Source organism: Sminthopsis crassicaudata, chromosome 1 (genome assembly GCF_048593235.1).
Source record: "Sminthopsis crassicaudata isolate SCR6 chromosome 1, ASM4859323v1, whole genome shotgun sequence".
Classification (NCBI taxonomy): Eukaryota; Metazoa; Chordata; class Mammalia; order Dasyuromorphia; family Dasyuridae; genus Sminthopsis; species Sminthopsis crassicaudata.
Window position 1 is genome coordinate 692679976 of NC_133617.1, and position 18137 is coordinate 692698112.

General features: G+C 33.3%; 1 protein-coding gene across 5 annotated transcripts in view; it reads left to right on the forward strand.

The window, feature by feature from the left end:
• The window catches only part of FAM120A (family with sequence similarity 120 member A), a 143626-nt gene that overhangs the window by 15556 nt on the left and 109933 nt on the right, over nt 1-18137 (forward strand). For all 5 annotated transcript variants that reach the window (XM_074283655.1, XM_074283651.1, XM_074283653.1 and 2 more), the window contains 2 exons: nt 10368-10614; nt 17593-17675. In XM_074283655.1, the coding sequence (XP_074139756.1) occupies nt 10368-10614; nt 17593-17675 (330 nt within the window). The remainder of the gene's footprint in view (nt 1-10367; nt 10615-17592; nt 17676-18137) is intronic.

Below are 18137 nucleotides of genomic sequence, written 5' to 3' on the forward strand. Positions count from 1 at the left end.
AAAGTAATTCTTAATTTGGGGGAAGTATGATTCTCTTAAATCACTTGATTCAGAAGTCATTTGAGAAGGAATTGGAGATGCTCAAGAATGAAATTACAAAAATATAATTTACCAAATACAATTACAGTATGGAAAAAAGTGGGATTTGTTTTTAGATTTTAATGTGGATACATAGGGAATTGACTTTCATATATTTTAGAAAGAAATGTATAGGAGATGGAACCAAGGTGAGGTAATAGATAATTAATATGAGCATGGCACAGTCATTTAAAAATGGTATCAGGCCAAATGATCTGGGGCTGACCAAAGGAACTAAGAGTAATATAAAGGGTGGGTTGGTTTTTAACTCTTTTAGGAATGAGGATCAAGAAATGGTAAGACCTTTGCAAGGAGTAGATAAGGTGATGAACTGCTCAGTTCTTTTCTAAATCTCTACTTCTTTGCAAAGGAGAATGACTTATATATGGAGAATTTCAGAACAAAAATAATTAACAGAATTTCTACCTAAGATAAAAGATTTAGTAGGAGGGCACCCAGCTGCTCTTGATGAATTAATTTACCTCACCCAGAGGAACTGTGTATCTCAATTGTCTGGTTTTGAAAGATCTGACTGATGAAATGGTTGAGCTACTGTAGGTGACACTTGCAAGGTTAAGGGAAACCAGATTGAAGAAGAGTAGCCTAATTTTTAAAAATGGGATGAAAAAAGCATTAAATTCCTTAGACCAATGAGCTTGTCAAAGAACTATGATTTCATCAAGAAAAGATCTTATCAAATAGCCTTTCTTTTCTTTTTTTTTTTTTTTTGACAGGATTATTAAATTCATAGATGAAAGAATATTGTGAATATAATTTACCTTGGTTTACAAACTGTTCTTGTGGAGAAAATAGAGAGAAAGATGACTTACCTAATACATTTAGATTCAGAACCAGTTAGATGGTCAGACTCTTCTTCGTTCAGTATCAATTTGTCAGGAATAATCTAGGGTTGTATGCTTGGCCCTTGGATAAAGACATTCATGGAATACTAATCAGTTTTGCATATAACATCAGGCTGGGGGAGGGGAATAATTGTGAAGGGTCATGGAAGTATTCAAAAGGTTCTTTAAAGAATAGAGCAGTTTGATCGTCTAAGATTAAATCTTGTACTTGAGTCAGAAAAAAAAATCAGCTTAAGTGTGAGTGGAAAGCTGGTTTGGAAAAGATGGAGGCATTTGTGAACAACAAGCATAATAGGAGTCTGCTGTATAATATGGTGCTTAAACAGGCTTAATGTAATTTTTCATTGCTTTCAGGAACTCATGTATATAGCTTATGGGACTAGGAAGATGATAATGCTATTGCCATACTTCCTCTGAACTATAATTTTCAGTTCTAGGCACCCTGGCTTAAGGAGATCATCAATATGCGGGAGTGTATTGGACATTAGCAGCTGGGAGGTTAAGGGGTCTTGAGTCTACAAAATATAAGGATGATTTGAAGGAGTTATACTTGAAGGAGAAAAAAAAAAAAGATTGGAGGGACAGATAGTTGTGTTTGGTATTTGAAGAGTTGTCATGTTTTCATTGGCTATAGAGGGCACAACCCAGGTACAACTTGTTGCAAAGAGGTAAACTTACACCTAATGTATTAGAGCTGTCCAAAAGCGAATTGGACCTCTTCTCGAGGTAGAGGGTTTCCCCTTTCTTTGGAGGTCTTAAAGCAGAGGTTTGACCTTTGTTTTCTTACCTTGATTACATTGTATTCAGTTTTTTGTTATTTCTACTTCAGTTGTAATAATTAGTCATTGTAACGTTGTTTTCTTGGTTCTGGCTTTGTTCATGTAAGTCTTCCAATAGTTGAATTCTTTATATTCATTGTTTCTTACTGCACTGTAATATTCTATTACATTTGTATGCGCTAATTTGTTTGGCCATCTCCCAGTTTTGGGATATCTGGTTTTTTTCTCCTAGTACTCTCTTATTGTCATAACAAATGTTACGTGATTATTTTGATATATGTGGAACCTTCAGTAATATCTATTGACCTTTTTGTAGTCTTGTTTCTTCCAGTGAATTCTCTGTCACTTTCAGTCACTTTAAAGTATAGTTCCAAGTTGCTTTTTAGAAAGCAGTGGTTGAACCAATTCACACACTTCCATAAAAAATGTGTTAATCTTCACATCATTCCAAAAATCCCCCCTCAAAATACCATCTTTGCCAACTTTCTGTGGATGAAAGTGACATGTCAGAATTGTTTTGATGTGTAATTTCTTAGTGATTTAGATAATTCTTTCTAAAGCAAGAATTCTTGACTTTTTTTTTTTTTAAATCAGATCTCTTTGTCAGTCTGCTAAAACTTATGGCTTCCTCAAAATAATTATCTGTTACCTCCATTCATAATTGAATGAGGGCTAAATTTGAGAATTTTATATTCATATTCTTTGGCCACTTAATAATGGAGAATGACTTACTCTATCCTGTATGTCAGATCCCTCTCAGAGATATTTGATGCAAAGATTTTTCTTCCTAATAATAGCTTCCCTTATCCTAATTGCATTAAATTAATTTTGTTAAGGCCAAAGTTTTTCAGTTTCATGTAATCAGAATTATTTGTCTTCTGTTTTGTGATGTTTCTCTTCTCTAGTTACGAACTTGGTCCTTAGCCATAGCTATGAAGGACACTTGATTTGGATCCCTTCTGATTTCTTAGTATTGCTTTTTGTATTCCATTTGCTTATTATTTTGAGCTCATTGTGGTATTTTAAGTTGTTGGCCTAACTGTAATTTGTGCCACACTGGTTTCTGGTCCCACTAGTTTTTTTTCTCTCATAGCCTAGTCTCTACCAAATTGACCACTTCTCAAATTACTCGTTCCCTGACTTCTCTGATATTCTTCTCAGTATTCTTTGCTGGACTGTCATCAAATTCTCACTTTCTAGGTAAGCTTACGTGCCTCTCTCATGGCTCAATCCAGATTTTGTCTTTGTTTATATCTTTTGGTGATCCCATTGACTATCATGGGTACTGATGTCTCTCTATTGTCTCCTTATTTATTTCTGAATAATTTCATTTCTATAATATTTGGAAGGATCAAAGGTAGAAAGAATTGTTCTTTATTGCCTCTTTTAAAAATTGAGAATAATATATAGTAATTGCTTCAAAAATTAAGTTTTCTCTTTCATTTCTCTGGGAATGACTTAAAACTGATGCTCTAAAACCACTGCATCTGGTGCATTAAAAAGTTGTATAAATTTGTTAACTGGAATGTGAAACTCTGGTTTTTATCTTTACAATACACTTTGTGCCAAATGTAATATACATCAGTAATTCCTGCTTCCTAGGAGGTTGACATGAGTGGTTCACTTGAACCTGGGAATTCTTGTCTGTAGTAGATCTGAAAGTGATAAGGTTTCTATACTAACTCTGACATCAATATGAAGAGCCCTCTGGAGAGGTAGTAGATTGTGCATTGAGGGACAAAGTGGCCCAGGTTAAAAATGGAATAGGTCAAAGCTTCTGTATTTATCATTAATGGGATCATTCCTATAATTAGCCATTGGTTTTCCAGCTTGAGTGATGTAGGGGTACATAGTCTCAACCTTCAACCTCATCCCCATCCCCTTAAAAGACTTCGAAAAAACAGACCCAGAGTTAAATGTTACTATAAGCCAAGGGTAGGGAACTTTTCCCCTAATAAGTATTGCATGCAGGTAAAAAGCAATTTAAATCCTTGAGATGAATTGAATTGCACATCATTTTGGCCCTTAAAACACTCCTTTGCCTGAAAAAAAAAAGGTACAATTCACTTTTTTAGAGTTGAAAGAACTAGAGAAATGGAAAAGAAGCATTCAGGAAATAAGAGCAGGAGAGACCAAAGGGAGAAATCTATAGCAAAAAAGGAAAAGAGAAATTAAATTTAGGACAGAGGAGCATGGAAAGCAGGTGGGAAAGTATAAGAAAGAGAAAAAAAGAGTGGTAGAGCAACTTGACATTTATCCCCAAATTAAACCTTTTAAAGAATCAGATTTGAGAATAGCACTACTTATAGCATACTCTTTTTCATAACTGAACAAACCTTAGTAGATTTTCTGGCTGGTTACTAGAAAGGATCTATTGAGGAAGAGCAGTTTTTAAATGGAATTGGTCTACTCAAGGGTTTTATGTACCTTATCTGTCATTTTTTTCTCATATGACTTTTTAAAAAGAGATTTTCCTGTGGTAGCCTTTTTGAGATTTCACAATTACATTATTTTGTTTTATTTTATTTTTAGGACCTGGTATTTTGTGTGTGTGTGTGTGTGTGTGTGTGTGTGTGTGTGTGTGTGTGTGTGTGTGTGTGTAAAAAAAAAAGATTAATTTTTTAATCTTATTGAATAAAGTATTCTTAACATAATCTTAAAGGTTTCATCTTAAGATGGTTTTTTTTTTTAATCTACTGACTTTTGTTGTTGTTGTCCTTTTCTAAGATTGAATAAATATGAGATGTAACTTGTGATGATTGGAACAAAGAAAAGCATCCTCTTATGAGTATAATATTCTTGTTTGTGTAGTGTGGAAGTTATTGGCATAATGAGTTTCTTAATTTAAATTGGGCCAAGGACTAGAGGTTCCCTACTTTTGTTTTAAGCAAACTTGAATGTGAAAGTTTGTGTTCACAAAACTAAATTAGAGGATGATTCAGCTTTTTAAAAAAGAAGTTTTTGCAAATTGACTACTGTGTATCAGGCACTCTGCTTAAGCATTGTTGCTATGGATAGGAAGAATTTTATTGCTTGAGAACTTTCAAAGAGCTTAATTGGAAATAATTCACAATGATATGGAAAGTTTAATGATACAATAGATGTCACGAGAGAATGTGATTAATTGGCATGTGTGTGTTCTACATGTTATGTTTTAGGGACTCAGAGTAGGGAGAAAATTACTATTGAGTGATTGTGTGTGTTGGAGTGGCCTAGGAAGGTTGTATGGAGAGAGAAGAGCTGTGAATTGGGTCTTTTTAAAATAAATGAAATATAGATGAGAGAAAAGAAATGGTGGCATTTTCAATTAAAAAAAAAAGTGCTAAGGTAGAAAATTGTAAAGCAGTGGTCCTCAAACTTTTTAAATAGGGGGCCAGTTCACTGTCCCTCAGACTGTTGGAGGCCCAGACTATAGTAAAAACAAAAACTCTCACTTTGTCTCTGCCCCACAGCCCATTTGCCATAACCCGGAGGGCCACATAAATGTCCTCAGTGGGCCACATCTGGCCCACGGTAGTAGTTTGAGAACCCCTGTTGTAAAGGATGGTTATATGATAGAGGACCAGATAGAAAATCTGAAAAGTTAAGTGGAGAAAAATCTAAAAATATTTAAGTATTACTCTCCCTGATCCTTGATTTATCCACATTTTGAAGTCTTCATCTTTGTGTCCATATTTTACATTTCCCTTCAAAGAAATTTAAATTTATTCTTATCATAGCTCTTTAAGATATCTTAAGAGTTTTCATTATGCATTTGCCTCTTTGTATAGTAGAAGGAATATTGGATCCAAATTAAGAGAGCTAAACCCTAATCTAGCTTTGTCACTAATTAGTTTGTGACTTTGGAAAGGGAACTAATTCTTTGGATAACAGTTTCTTCCCTTAAAGAAGCATTTTATTCTACTTTGGGACTTCCCTAATTATGAGGGTATCAGTTATTCATTTATAACAAATTCATTCATTTTGCTTAAGGAATGGGAGTTTAGGAAGAGTTTTTCTGAAACCATTAATCTTTGAATATCTAAAAGATGCAAAATTTGCCACAGTTGGAACCAATGCTCATTAAAGACTGGGAAATATTATTAAAGATCTGATTTGTTTTGTTACAGTTTTCATCCTGTGCATTTATATCTCCATAGATACTAGACTTTCTATCACCTGAAGAATAAGCTTTTTAATTTTTTTTTAAAGGAAAGATTTAAAAAGCAAATAATATCTTAGCATTATAAAGTCAAATGAACTTTGTAGATCTCCTGAAAGAGAATTGGTTGGTCTCGAGGTCTGTGGATCATATTTTGAAAAACATTGTTCTTTTATGATAGTACTTATTTTGAGTATAGTAATTATCATCATTGTCAACATTCATCCATATAGTCCCCCTTATGTGTCAAGCTCAGCACTAAGCCCTTTATAAATATTATCTTGTTTGATCCTCAAAACAATTTTGGAAGGTCAGTGCTATTATAGTCTCCACAGTTAAGGAAATGGAAGCAGACAGAAGTCCAGTGATTTGTCCAACGTCATCTAGCTAGTAAGTGTAAGAAGCACAATGAGAACAATTTTTCGTTTGCATTAGAAACTTATTTTTCCTTTAAATATGTTAAACATCTAGTAAAGTCTTCCTGATACTTTATAGTCATGAATGGAGATGACTGTGCCATCAGAGCCTCTACAGAGCCTACCAGATTAAGAAGGCAATGGATAAGTATTCTTACAAATCTATGACAAGCCAAGTGGACCGTATGCCTGTCTTCCTATTATCAGTAGGTCTAAACCCTAAAGCTCAACCCCAAGGATGGCAACATAGTGATAAATTTTTCAGCAACAACTCTCAGGTACCATTTTTCCTCAGTGGAGGGAACTAGTGAAATTACAGATTTTTAAAATATTTAGAATATTATTGAAAAATAATTACTGATTATCATAGTATGATAAAGGATTATGGTTCTTATGGAGCAAGTTTTTTTTAACACTATTGTTAAACATTTGTCTTTAAAACTTTTGAGTTCCAGATTCTTTCCCTATCTCTCTCACTACCCTTTTCCCCCCTTCCCCTATTGAGAAGGCACATGTGAAGCTATGCAAAGCATTTCTGTAAAAGGCTTGTTGTGAAAGAAAACATGACCTCCCCCCCCCAAAAAAAAAAAAAAACCCTCAAGAAAAATAAAGTTTCAGTCACTATTCAGAAACATTCAATTCTTTCTGCGGTATGGATAACATTTTTCATCATAAGTCTTTCAGAATTGTCTTGGATCATATATCTCTGAAAATAGCCAAGTCTATTCATAGATGATCATCTTGCAATGTTGTTACTTTGTACACAGAATATTTTACTTTGCATGAGCTCATGGAAGTTTTTACAGGTTTTTCTGAGAGCATCCTACTTATCATTTCTTATATAGTACAAGAGTAAGTAATCATAATCACATAGCACAATTTATTCAGCCATTTCTCAATTGATCGGCATCGCCTTTGTTTCCAATTGTTTGCCCTGAAACAAGAGCTGTTATAAACATTTTTGCACAAATAAATCCTTGTTTTTTTTTTTGTTTTGCTTTGTTTTGTTTTTTAATCTCTTTTGGAATATATACCTAGCAATAGTATTGTTAGGTTAAAGGATATGCATGGTTTTATGGCCCTTGGGGCATAGTTCCAAATTGATCTGCGAAATGGTTGAGTCAGTTCACAATTCCACCAACAGTGCATTAATGTCTCATTTGTCCCCTATCTTCTCCAACATTTTTTGTTTTTCTTTTCTGACCAAAAATTGATTTAATTTGCATTTCTCCCATTAGTAGTGAATTACAGTATTTTTTTCATATGGCTTGATTACTTCTAAAAACTATTCATATTTTTTTATTATTTATCAATTGGGGAATGTTTTTTTTTTTTAATAAATTTGTCTCAGTTTCTTAACAGTTGAAAAATGAGTCCTTTATCAGAGAAACTTGCTTCAAAATTCTGTTGTTAACTATTCACTATTCTCTCTCTCTCTCTCTCTCTCTCTCTCTCTCTCTCTCTCTCTCTCTCTCTCTCTCTCTCTCTCTCACTCTCCTTTCTTTCACCCTCTCTTTTCTGAAAAGTGTTCTGAAAAGTCTTTCTATCTCCTGCACCAATATTTCCTCCCTTCTGTCACCCTTCTCCCCTTCTCAGATCCCTTACCCTTTACTTTCCTGCAGGATAAAATAGAGTTCTATACCCAGTTGAGTGTGTGTGTTATTCTCTTTTTGAGCCAGATCAGATGAGAGTAAGATTCATTTCCCTTTCCCTTCCCTCATCTTCTTCCCCTTCAATGTAAAAATTTTTCTTGCCTCTTCTGTGGCAGATAATTTATACCATTCCACCTTTCATTTTCTCCCAGCATATTCCTTTCTTAACTCTTAACTTTTTTTTTTTTTTTTTTTGTCTTATCCCTTCATGTTCAATTCACACATGTGCCCTCTGTCAATATATACTACTCCTTACTGCCCTAATAAAGAGAATGTAATCATCCTGATTACCCCCTATGCTTCTCCTGGATCCTGCATTTGAAAGTCAAATTTTCTATTCAGCTCTGGTGTTTTCATCATGAATGCTTCAAAGTCCTCCATTTCTTTGGATGTCCATTTTTTCCCCTGAAGGATTTTATTCAGTTTTACTGGATAGGTAATTCTTGGTTATAATCCTAGCTTCTTTGTGCTCCGGAGTATTATATTCCAAAGGGCAAAATATTTTCTAGTAAAATGAATAGGAAATGAGATTCTCCAAGAGAAATATTTGCTTTATAACTAAGTTTGCTTTATTGGTTGAGCAAGGTCTCATTTGTAGTTATTAGTCTTTAAGTCTATACCAAAAGTTCTTAACCTGGGGGCCATGAACTGATATTTTTATATCTATAGCCTTTATAATATTGTCAAAGAGAGCTAGAACACAGTGAAGGCTAAGGCTAAGAACCCCTGGTCCATTCCTCTCCTATGGCCTTTCCCCTAGTTGTTTTTTTTTTTTTTTTTTTTTTTTTTTTTTTTTTTTTACATTCACTTGAATCTATTATAAAACTTGGATTCCTGGAGCAGCTAGGTGGTGCATTGGATAGAGCACCAGCCCTGAAATCAGGAGGACCTGAATTCAATTTTGATATCAGATACTTAACACTTCCTAGTTGTGTGACTCTGAGCAAGTCACTTAACCCCAATTGCCTCAGCAAAACAAAAAAACAAAAAAATTGAATCCCTTAAGAAATATACTTGTATCATCAAAGCTGTTATTGGAGTACTTAGTGAATAAAATTTCTGAAAATCATCCCTTCTCATACTTGTGGTTTGATATTTCCTTGGATCTGTAATGTTATTGATCTAAGTCTCATCTTATGGTTCAGATCAACTTTTGTTTATCCCTTCTCATAAATCCTTCATTAAGTGTCTATACAACATTCAGGGAGTCGTCTTTGCAGCACATATGTGGTCTCAATTCATACCCAGTATCTCTAGGAAAGGAGACTTCTTAATCTTCTAGGTAGAATAAATTCTTAAAAGGTACCATGTATGATTTAGGTGAATTTTCTTAGGAATTGTTTCTTTGTTGTGTTTTTTCCTTGTCACAGAAAATTTTGTTTTTGTTTTTGTTTTTGTTTTTTTGCTGGGATATTTAATATAACATTAAGAAGCAGATTTTATTATATATTTTATATTATTTAATTTTTCCAAGGTAGTTTTGATTTATAAATTATGCACATATCAAGCATGTAATAAATAATAGTTGGCTGCATATTGTTATTCAGTAAACATGTTTAGATGATGAGACTTTATGATTCCATACCATAAATGAAGATAGTCAAAGCTAGGTGGAGAAATAGAAGAAAAAAATCCTATTTTCAGTCCTCATGTATTATGTCATACACTGTAACTATAGAATTTTTTTTTTTTTTTTTTGCAAATACTTTCGGTGGCTAGGCTACATATTATATGCTTTAGAGAGCTTCACAGACATAAAATAAATGAGCTGAAAGTATTCATGTAGGTACCTCTCCATTTCCCAACATTAATCATTTTCCCTTCTTCTCTTCCTTTCAAGAAACTTAAGTGAAATTTAAGATTAGATGGTAGTTTGTTTTTAAGGAATCGCCTATTTGATATGATACTTTATACAGAACTTGTTAAGTCACATTGTAATATGGTATAGAATTATTAAGTTGCTGACTAGAAGATAATTTAAATCAGTTTCTTATAACAGGGTGTTTAGTAAAAAATTAAAAAGCTGGCTTTTGCGTGTATCTTTATGTTAAAGTATTTCATTTCTTAGCCATGGCAGAGATTCTTAACCTTTTCTTCTATCTTAGCCCTTGGGCATTCTGAAGCTAGTTGTAATATTTAGTGTAATGTTTAGAGATGCATAAAGCAAAAAGACCCAGGATTACAGAAGAAACCAGTTTTTAACATATTTTAAAAACAAAATTCATAGATAATAGGTAAAGAACTGCTGCCTTGGGGACTTAGCAATTGATGGCCTGATTACTGTGATCCTTTTAATAATTTGAGATACTTGAATATACTCAATGACCTTAAGAGTGCTCAGATTCTTTAAAACCAATTATATCACTGATTCTTGTTTTGTAAGAGATCATTGTTTCTATTTAACATTACATTTGATGCTTTTTTCCCCATTTACATAGGTTGCACAGAGCATTGAGGATCATCATCAAGAAGTAATTGCTTTCTGCAGAGAAAATGGTTTCCATGGCTTGGTGGCATATGACTCTGATTATGCGTTGTGCAACATCCCCTACTATTTCAGTGCCCATGCCCTAAAACTGAGCCGTAATGGGAAAAGTCTCACTACAAGCCAATATCTGATGCATGAAGTTGCCAAGCAACTGGACCTGAATCCAAATCGTTTTCCTATTTTTGCTGCTCTATTAGGTAGGTGGAGTGGTGAGAAAAGTTTATGTATATTATGTAGGAGTTAAGTTTGCCAACATCAAGAGTAGCAGTTTTACTTATGTTAATGCAAGAATTGTGAAATTATTTAAGTTGTTTAAAGACCCTTATCTAGGTGCTTCCTGACTTTTTAGCATTGTTGTATTACATAAGTAGCTGCCAGGGATATCTAGAAGATATCTATATCTTGTGTGCTTATCTAATCTTTCCTTTAGACTGAAAGAAAAGTTCATTTTCCATGTAGAAATTTAAACTTTGACTCTGTGTGTCTGTGTAGATAAAAAGGTCATGATCTTATATTTTCAGACATTTTCATTAAGGACTAATAAATGAGTTTAAAAAATGATCTTCAGCTTGAAAATAGGTAAAATATGCCTTAAGTAAGACTAATAGTAATTTTTTTTTAAGTTATGAGGTGGCTGTTAAGTTTTGGTTCATGTATGTATACATGCAAAAAATTAATACGCCTTATTGATGTAGGCATGCATACAATGTAGGTATTGCAGTTAGCCCATTTTTATTTTGGTGATGAGAATTTTAAATTAACAAATACTCTGCCACTTTGCCTTCCAAGGCTGTGTTTATCAGTTGATATTAACCATAAATGACAAAAGTGAATATTTCTATTGTATGAATCTTACCCAGTTAAGTGTTAAAACATGTTTTATTTCAAACAACTTGCCCAATAAAATATTTATTGAATTGAATTGGACCACTTCAGTGGAAAGTGAAATGTTTTATGTATATTTGTTCTAAACATAAATTTTGTAAATGTTTACTCTAAAACAGGGAAATACTGAACAAAACTTAGCTTTTTCTTAATGGCTTAGAGTCATCATTATGAATATTAATTGACTAACCTGTAGTAACAGTGATGCTCTTCAGGGATTCTGAGGTATGTAGAACTATAGCTTCTACACTAAATGGCTCTTTATTGCTATTGTGTTTGATTTCTTGTATCTACTTGTTTATATATATATATACCTTTTTTTTTTTTTTTTGGCTGTCAGTTGTCACTTTTTATTCAGTCATTCACTTTAGCAGTATTCCTAATTTGACTTCTAATTTGTTGTGGTCCAGAAAGTTATGTTTAAGGTAAAAGTAAATAGAATTTGAGTGAGTACCTGAATCATAGTCTTTACTTATAATTTTGTTGTATATTTTTGATAACTCTTTGATAACTTTTTCTTTTTGGAACTTTGTCAAAAATCATGAAACACAATGGTTAGATAAAGTTGATATTAAGTTTTTAAGTAATACTTTTATTATTGTTTTAGATCAGTAGCTAATAAACAAGCAATTCAGAGTTTATTGCTAGTTTATTATGAATTGTTTTACTTCTTTGTCCATAGACAGGTTAGGAACCTGAGGGTTGAGATGGAGGTATTGAATTTGCAAGAGAGCACTATTGACCTTAGCATTTTTTAGAGGGGAAATTGTTGTTGTCTAATTGGCATTTTATGGAATATTTAAGATATTTTATTGCTTTGCAACCAACTAAATGTACAAAATTCTTCTCTTCATAAATCACCTTTGTTGGCCTTATTCCACTTAATCTTTTATTAGCCACTTAAAAATTAAAATTTATAGGTGGGATTATTTGTAGCCCGATTTACAGCTACAGCATTTTGATATACTTTTCATGAATTTTCAAAGATGAATGCTTCTTGTTAGACATTGTTTATCTTTTAGGGCATATTGAATTGAAAATTTTAATTTCCATTAGTTGTTTGGTCATAAATGCTGTGTGTTCTAACACAGTCAAAAGTTGAATTTAACAGACAAAACATGACCTTTTTAAAAAGTTTAAACTTTAATGAAAACAAATTATAAGTTTTGGCTGGGTTGTATGGTAGGAGGATGGGTTTCTTATCTTTAATTTAAATCAGCCATATTTATAAAGTGCTTACTTTGTGCCAATTCTATGCTGGGCACTACAAATACAATTATAAAGAAGGAAGTATCTTCTACTTATAATGAGCTTACATTCTAATGAGGGAAATAGTGCATATAAAAATATAGTATAAATGTAATGATAATAATACATATATTTACAAGTTGAAAACAAGATAGTTTATGGGAAGGAGGGTCCTAACAATTGAAGGGGTTTGGAAATGTTTCATGCAAAAAGATTCTGCTTGAGCTGAATCTTAGAAAAAGAAAGGAAATCTGTGAGGTAAATAGTGAGGGATGGGAAGCAGGGAGAATGACTTGGTACAAAGGAATGGAGATAGGACATGGATTGTCCCAAGGGAGGAACAGAGAAAAGGCTCTTCAACTTGGTCACAGTGAGAGAGAGGGATTAATATCTAATGTGTCTGGAGAAGTGGGTTATGACTAAGTTATATCTAGCTTTAAAGGCTTGACAGAAGTTTGTAGTTTTTTTCCTAGGCACAATAGGAAACCTCTGGAGTTAATTGGTTATGGGAATCACATGGTTAGATCTGCACTTAAGGATAATTAGTTTGCCAATAGTATGTAGAATAAACTGGAGTGGGGAAAAGCTTGAGAGACAGGGATACCATTTAGAAATTTATTATAATAATCTAAGCCAGAGGTGATAAAGGCCTGAGCTAAATTGGTGATTGTATCATTGGAGAAAAGGAGTTAAACGAAACAGTTGTGAAGGTTAAAATGGCATTATCAGATGAGATATTAATTGTAATATACTATGTACCATGCTTGGCATATAATAACATATAAATGTTAGCTTTCATTATTATTAGGCAATTGTTATTAGCCAGGGTTAGCGGAATGAGATAGTAGAAAGATGTCATTGAGATTATGAACATGAGAGGCAGCTAGATGGCTCAGTAGATAGAGCGCCTTCCCTGGAGTCAGGAAGATCTGAGTTCAAATTTGATCTCAGGCAATTAACACGAGTGAGCTGTGTGACCCTGGGCGAGTCACTTAACCCCAATTGCCTCAGCCAAAAAAAAAAAAAGAGAGAGAGATTATGTACGTGAAACATCCTGAATATGTGCCTTTGACAGAAATAAAGTAAAAAGAGAGAGCTTAGAGGTTTAAAAAAAAAATGAGTTCAGTTTTAAACATTTGAAGTTTAAGATGTCTCTAGGACATCTAGGTTCAAATATCCATTAAGGTATTTGGTGATATGGGACTAAAGCTCAGGGTAGAGTTGGGGATTAAACATATAGATTTTGGAGTCATTTGTATAAATGTGTTAGTTGGACCCAGGGCAACTTAGATTAGAAAAGGAAGATTGTAAGGGGCCCAAATTTGAGGAACATTCATGGTCAGGGGTATGATCTGGATGATGACCTCACCAGAACTCACAATGGAGAGAATATCCAGCAGCAAAAGGAAATAGGAGTTTAAAGGATCAATGCATGGATAATTATTCTCTTTTTTAATTTGACAAGCATTTTTTTGTTTTGTTTTGTTTTTGTTTTTATTTTTTGTTTTGTTTTTGTTTTAAACAGCTGGTTAGCCCATATCATTGCTATTATTTTGTATATTTCACTTTGCTGGAGTTCATGGAGAACTTTCCAGTTTTTTGTTTTTTTTTTTTTTTCTGATGGCATCCTGCTCATAATTTCCCACAGATCAATAATATTAAATCATAAACACATACCATAATTTATTTAGCCATTCCCCAATTGAGAGACATCCCCTCAATTTCCAATCTTTTTGCCCTGAGAAGAAAGCTGATATATATGTATAAGTTATTTTCCTTTTTTATTTTAAATCCTTTTTGGCATTCATGCTTAGTAGTGATATTGTTAGGTCAAAGAATAACTGTATGGAATCCCCATCTCTAAGGGCAGAAATTGGGGAGAATAGGAAGATGGTGAGTGAGGAGCTGAAATCCTTGAGAAAGAGGAAGAATAACACGGGTAGGCATACTACAGCTATCATAATTTTGATGGGTAGAAAATTTTAATTGTGCATAATTCAGGAGAGAGAAATGAGTGAAGGTGCAAAGAAAGAGTCTAGAGGTGACAATGGGAAGCCAAGCATATTCCAACCCCTTCAACTCCAGCCTTTGCTGGGGAGCATAATCAGTCATGGAGCATCATTGGAAGGGAAACCTAGGCTTAACAGGTGAAAAGGGTGGCATATACAAAGCTGGAGAAGTGACAACACTTCCACAGAGCACAGTGGGAACAAGATAGGCAAATCTGGATTTTAAATGTGGATGAAGATGAGTGAACTTCAGAGTAGAAGGGGACAGCTGTTATTCTAGCCTTATGATATGAGGAGGGAAACATGAGAAGCTGGAAAATGGAGAGAGAGCATTATTGCTTAAAAGAACTTATAGTAGATTATTTCAAGTGTCAGATTTTTCTGGTTAAGGTGACTAGGCGAAAGTTGAAACATTGAAAGTAACTAAGTAGTAAAAATCCATTTCTGTTTCAGTGTTTAGAATTTAGAGTTACTTTTGAGTTCTATTGAACATTAAACATAAAGTATAAAGAAATTAAAACTTAGCCCCTTAGTTTTTTTTGCAGTCAGCTTGAAATTTGTGAAGACATTAGGTGAATCCTCAACTAGGCAACTCCTCTTTGACTTCTCACCTCTTCTATTATATAAAATGGTAGTTATAGCTAGACTCTGCACAAGTCATCTATTTGGGAACTTTTGGGTTGATTATGGTACTTTAAATCATCTATTTTGGGGGACTTTGGTTAGGTGTAACATTTTAAGGACAACTAGGTGGCAGAGTAGATAGAGCACCAGGCCTACTCTTGCTGAGTTCAGATCTGGACACTTTAGTCACACTAGTTGTGTGACTCTGAGCAAATCCCTATTTATCTCGTTTCTCATTTATAAAATGAGGATGGAGAAGGAAATAACAGACCACTCTAGTATCTTTACCAAGAAAACCCCAAATAGAGTCACCACATAGAGTAGGATGTGACTGAAAACTGTTGAATAACAATCATAAAAATACTTTTAAAGATCCTGGACATTACAAGGACCTACATGGTTTTCTCAGTGGGAACTTCTTTCAGTGATTGCAGATCCAATCCATCTTTAAAGCAGAGCAATAAAAAGTTTATTGGCACTGACAAGGGTGCTTGACTTTGTGGTGGTCACACAGGTAGATGAAGCCTCATGAATATAAACATGTGGGATCTAACCTCAGGTCTTTCTTTTTCTAAATCTAATACTTTAACCATGATGCCATGCTACCTCTCATTCATCCTGAAGGCAAAATGGACACAAATCTATTTAATCATTTTGTCTATTAGCATTTGTTAAAAATTTAATATTTCCCAGGCACTGTGCTAATTAAGTGTCGGGAGTGCAAAGAAAGCAAAATCTGGACCTTTCTATATATCTTGTATATATTAGTTGTAATATGTAAATGTAATTTTAAGAGTAAAGTGAATGAAAGAAAAGAGAAGGGTCCCCAGGAAAGATATCTTGCTACAGAAAGCTCAAGTTTGAGCTCAAACTTAAGAGAAGCCAAGGCAATTGGGGGTTGGAGTTGGGCAGGAGGGAACTCATTTAATGTATATTTGCCAATAAAGTATGTTTATATTTGACATCGAAAAGAGGTTGAATATTTTCTTTAAACTACATCTTAGAAAAAATATAATGGGTATTTTGTGGATATTTCCTGGTCAAGATATCCATATTCTCCGAGTAAGAGAAAATTTGAGATTATTTAGATGTTCTTGTTCTTTTAGTCTCTTTTTGATTAAACATATTATTATCCTCCTGTATTTTGCATTTTTGTTCTTATAAAAGGTATGGTACAGGTATGTTTGAAATGAAAATCTACCTTTCCTCTACCTATCCTCTTAAGATAACTAAGTTGCACAATAGATAGACCATTGGGCTTGAAGTCAGGAAGATATAAGTTCAGATATAGCCTTACACATGTACTGGCTATTTGACCTTGGGCAAATCACATAATTCTGTTTTCTTCAATTTCCTTACCAATAAAATGCGGTAGTAATAGTATCTACTTGCTAGAGTTGTTGTAAGGATAAAATGAGATATTTGTAAAGTGTTTAGCACAGAGCCTGTCACATAACTATATTTCATATATGGATGTATGTATATGCTACTTATTGTTGTTATTCCATCATAATAATTTTGATTAATTAGCTAGTTAGTAAATCCACTCTTTAAAATAGAGAAAGTTAAATGATATAAAATTAATCTTACAGAGATTGTGATTCATGAGATGTGACATATCCTTTAGGTAGTTTAGTAAATAGCTAAAATACCAAAAGATTTAATAGTTTACTACCCAGACTTCATAAAAATAAAGGATTCTCAATCTGTTTCTTAGTTGTATAATATTGGACTCTGACTCAGGATTGGTAATAGTATATAAACTTAATTGTATTTGTTAGCATTTTTTTGCAGAGTGTTCTTTTTCAGTTGACTCTTGGATTATCTTAAAATGGCTTGTTGATCTTTGTCCTTTTGGGTAGTCGTTGTCATGGTAGGCAATAATTTTGAAGGCTCCTCCTAAATTTCTGTGGTACATTACCAACTTCAAGAAAAATTGAATCACTGCTATTTTCCAAGCAAATGAAAATATGTGGTGAGTCTTAGAATATGTCCACCTTTTTGGAATTACCCTACAAGCAACTTGTGCCAGTACAGTTTCCTAAAGATGGAAGAAAAAACAGTTATGATTGTTTTTTGAACCTATAACCAACAGGTTTTCATAGGAAAATAATTTTTAGTTACAACTGTTTGCTTTTAAATTCAGTTCTTTTGTTTCAGATTTGCATCTTTTGAATCAGTTGGCTACTTTTTTTCTTTCTATGAAAAGATTGAATCATCGTCACAGAGAGTGTTAGTATGTCTTTGGTTTGACTTAATTGAAGATGAATGATTTACGAGTTAAATGTTTGACTGTCTTTTTTCAAAAAATGAGTGGATTGTGATAAGAAATATAGCAGTTTTTTAAAATTCCACATGTATTGATTTTAATATTAATTAGCTTTAAGTTTTATATATTATCTATTCTAGGTAATCACATTCTACCTGATGAAGATTTGGCTTCCTTTCATTGGAGTTTACTTGGTCCAGAACATCCACTAGCCTCACTTAAGGTACAAACTTGACTTTGTTTCTATAACTTAAAATAAAAAATTGTTTACATTTATATATCTATAATATTATAGCTGGTTCATAGATTATAAAATTAAACATGTTGACATTACTATATTTACTAGGGAAAACATGACATTGATATTTGATCACTCACTATGAAAAGCAGCTAAGGGCAGCTAGATGGTATAGTGGATAGAGCACTAGCCCTGAAATCAGGAGGATCTGAGTTCAAATATGATCTCAGACACATGACACTTTCTAGCTGTGTGACCTTGGGCAAGTCACTTAACTCAAATTGCCTCAGCAAAAAAAAAAAAAAAAAAAGCCTATTTTGCCCTTAATCCTTACATGTTTTAGTTTATTTGTAGTTCTTAAAAGAGTAATTTCTGCTAATTTGTCAAATTTATATTTATTTCCATTTGTTTTCAAAATTTGTCTTTTGCATCCCTGAATCTATATTA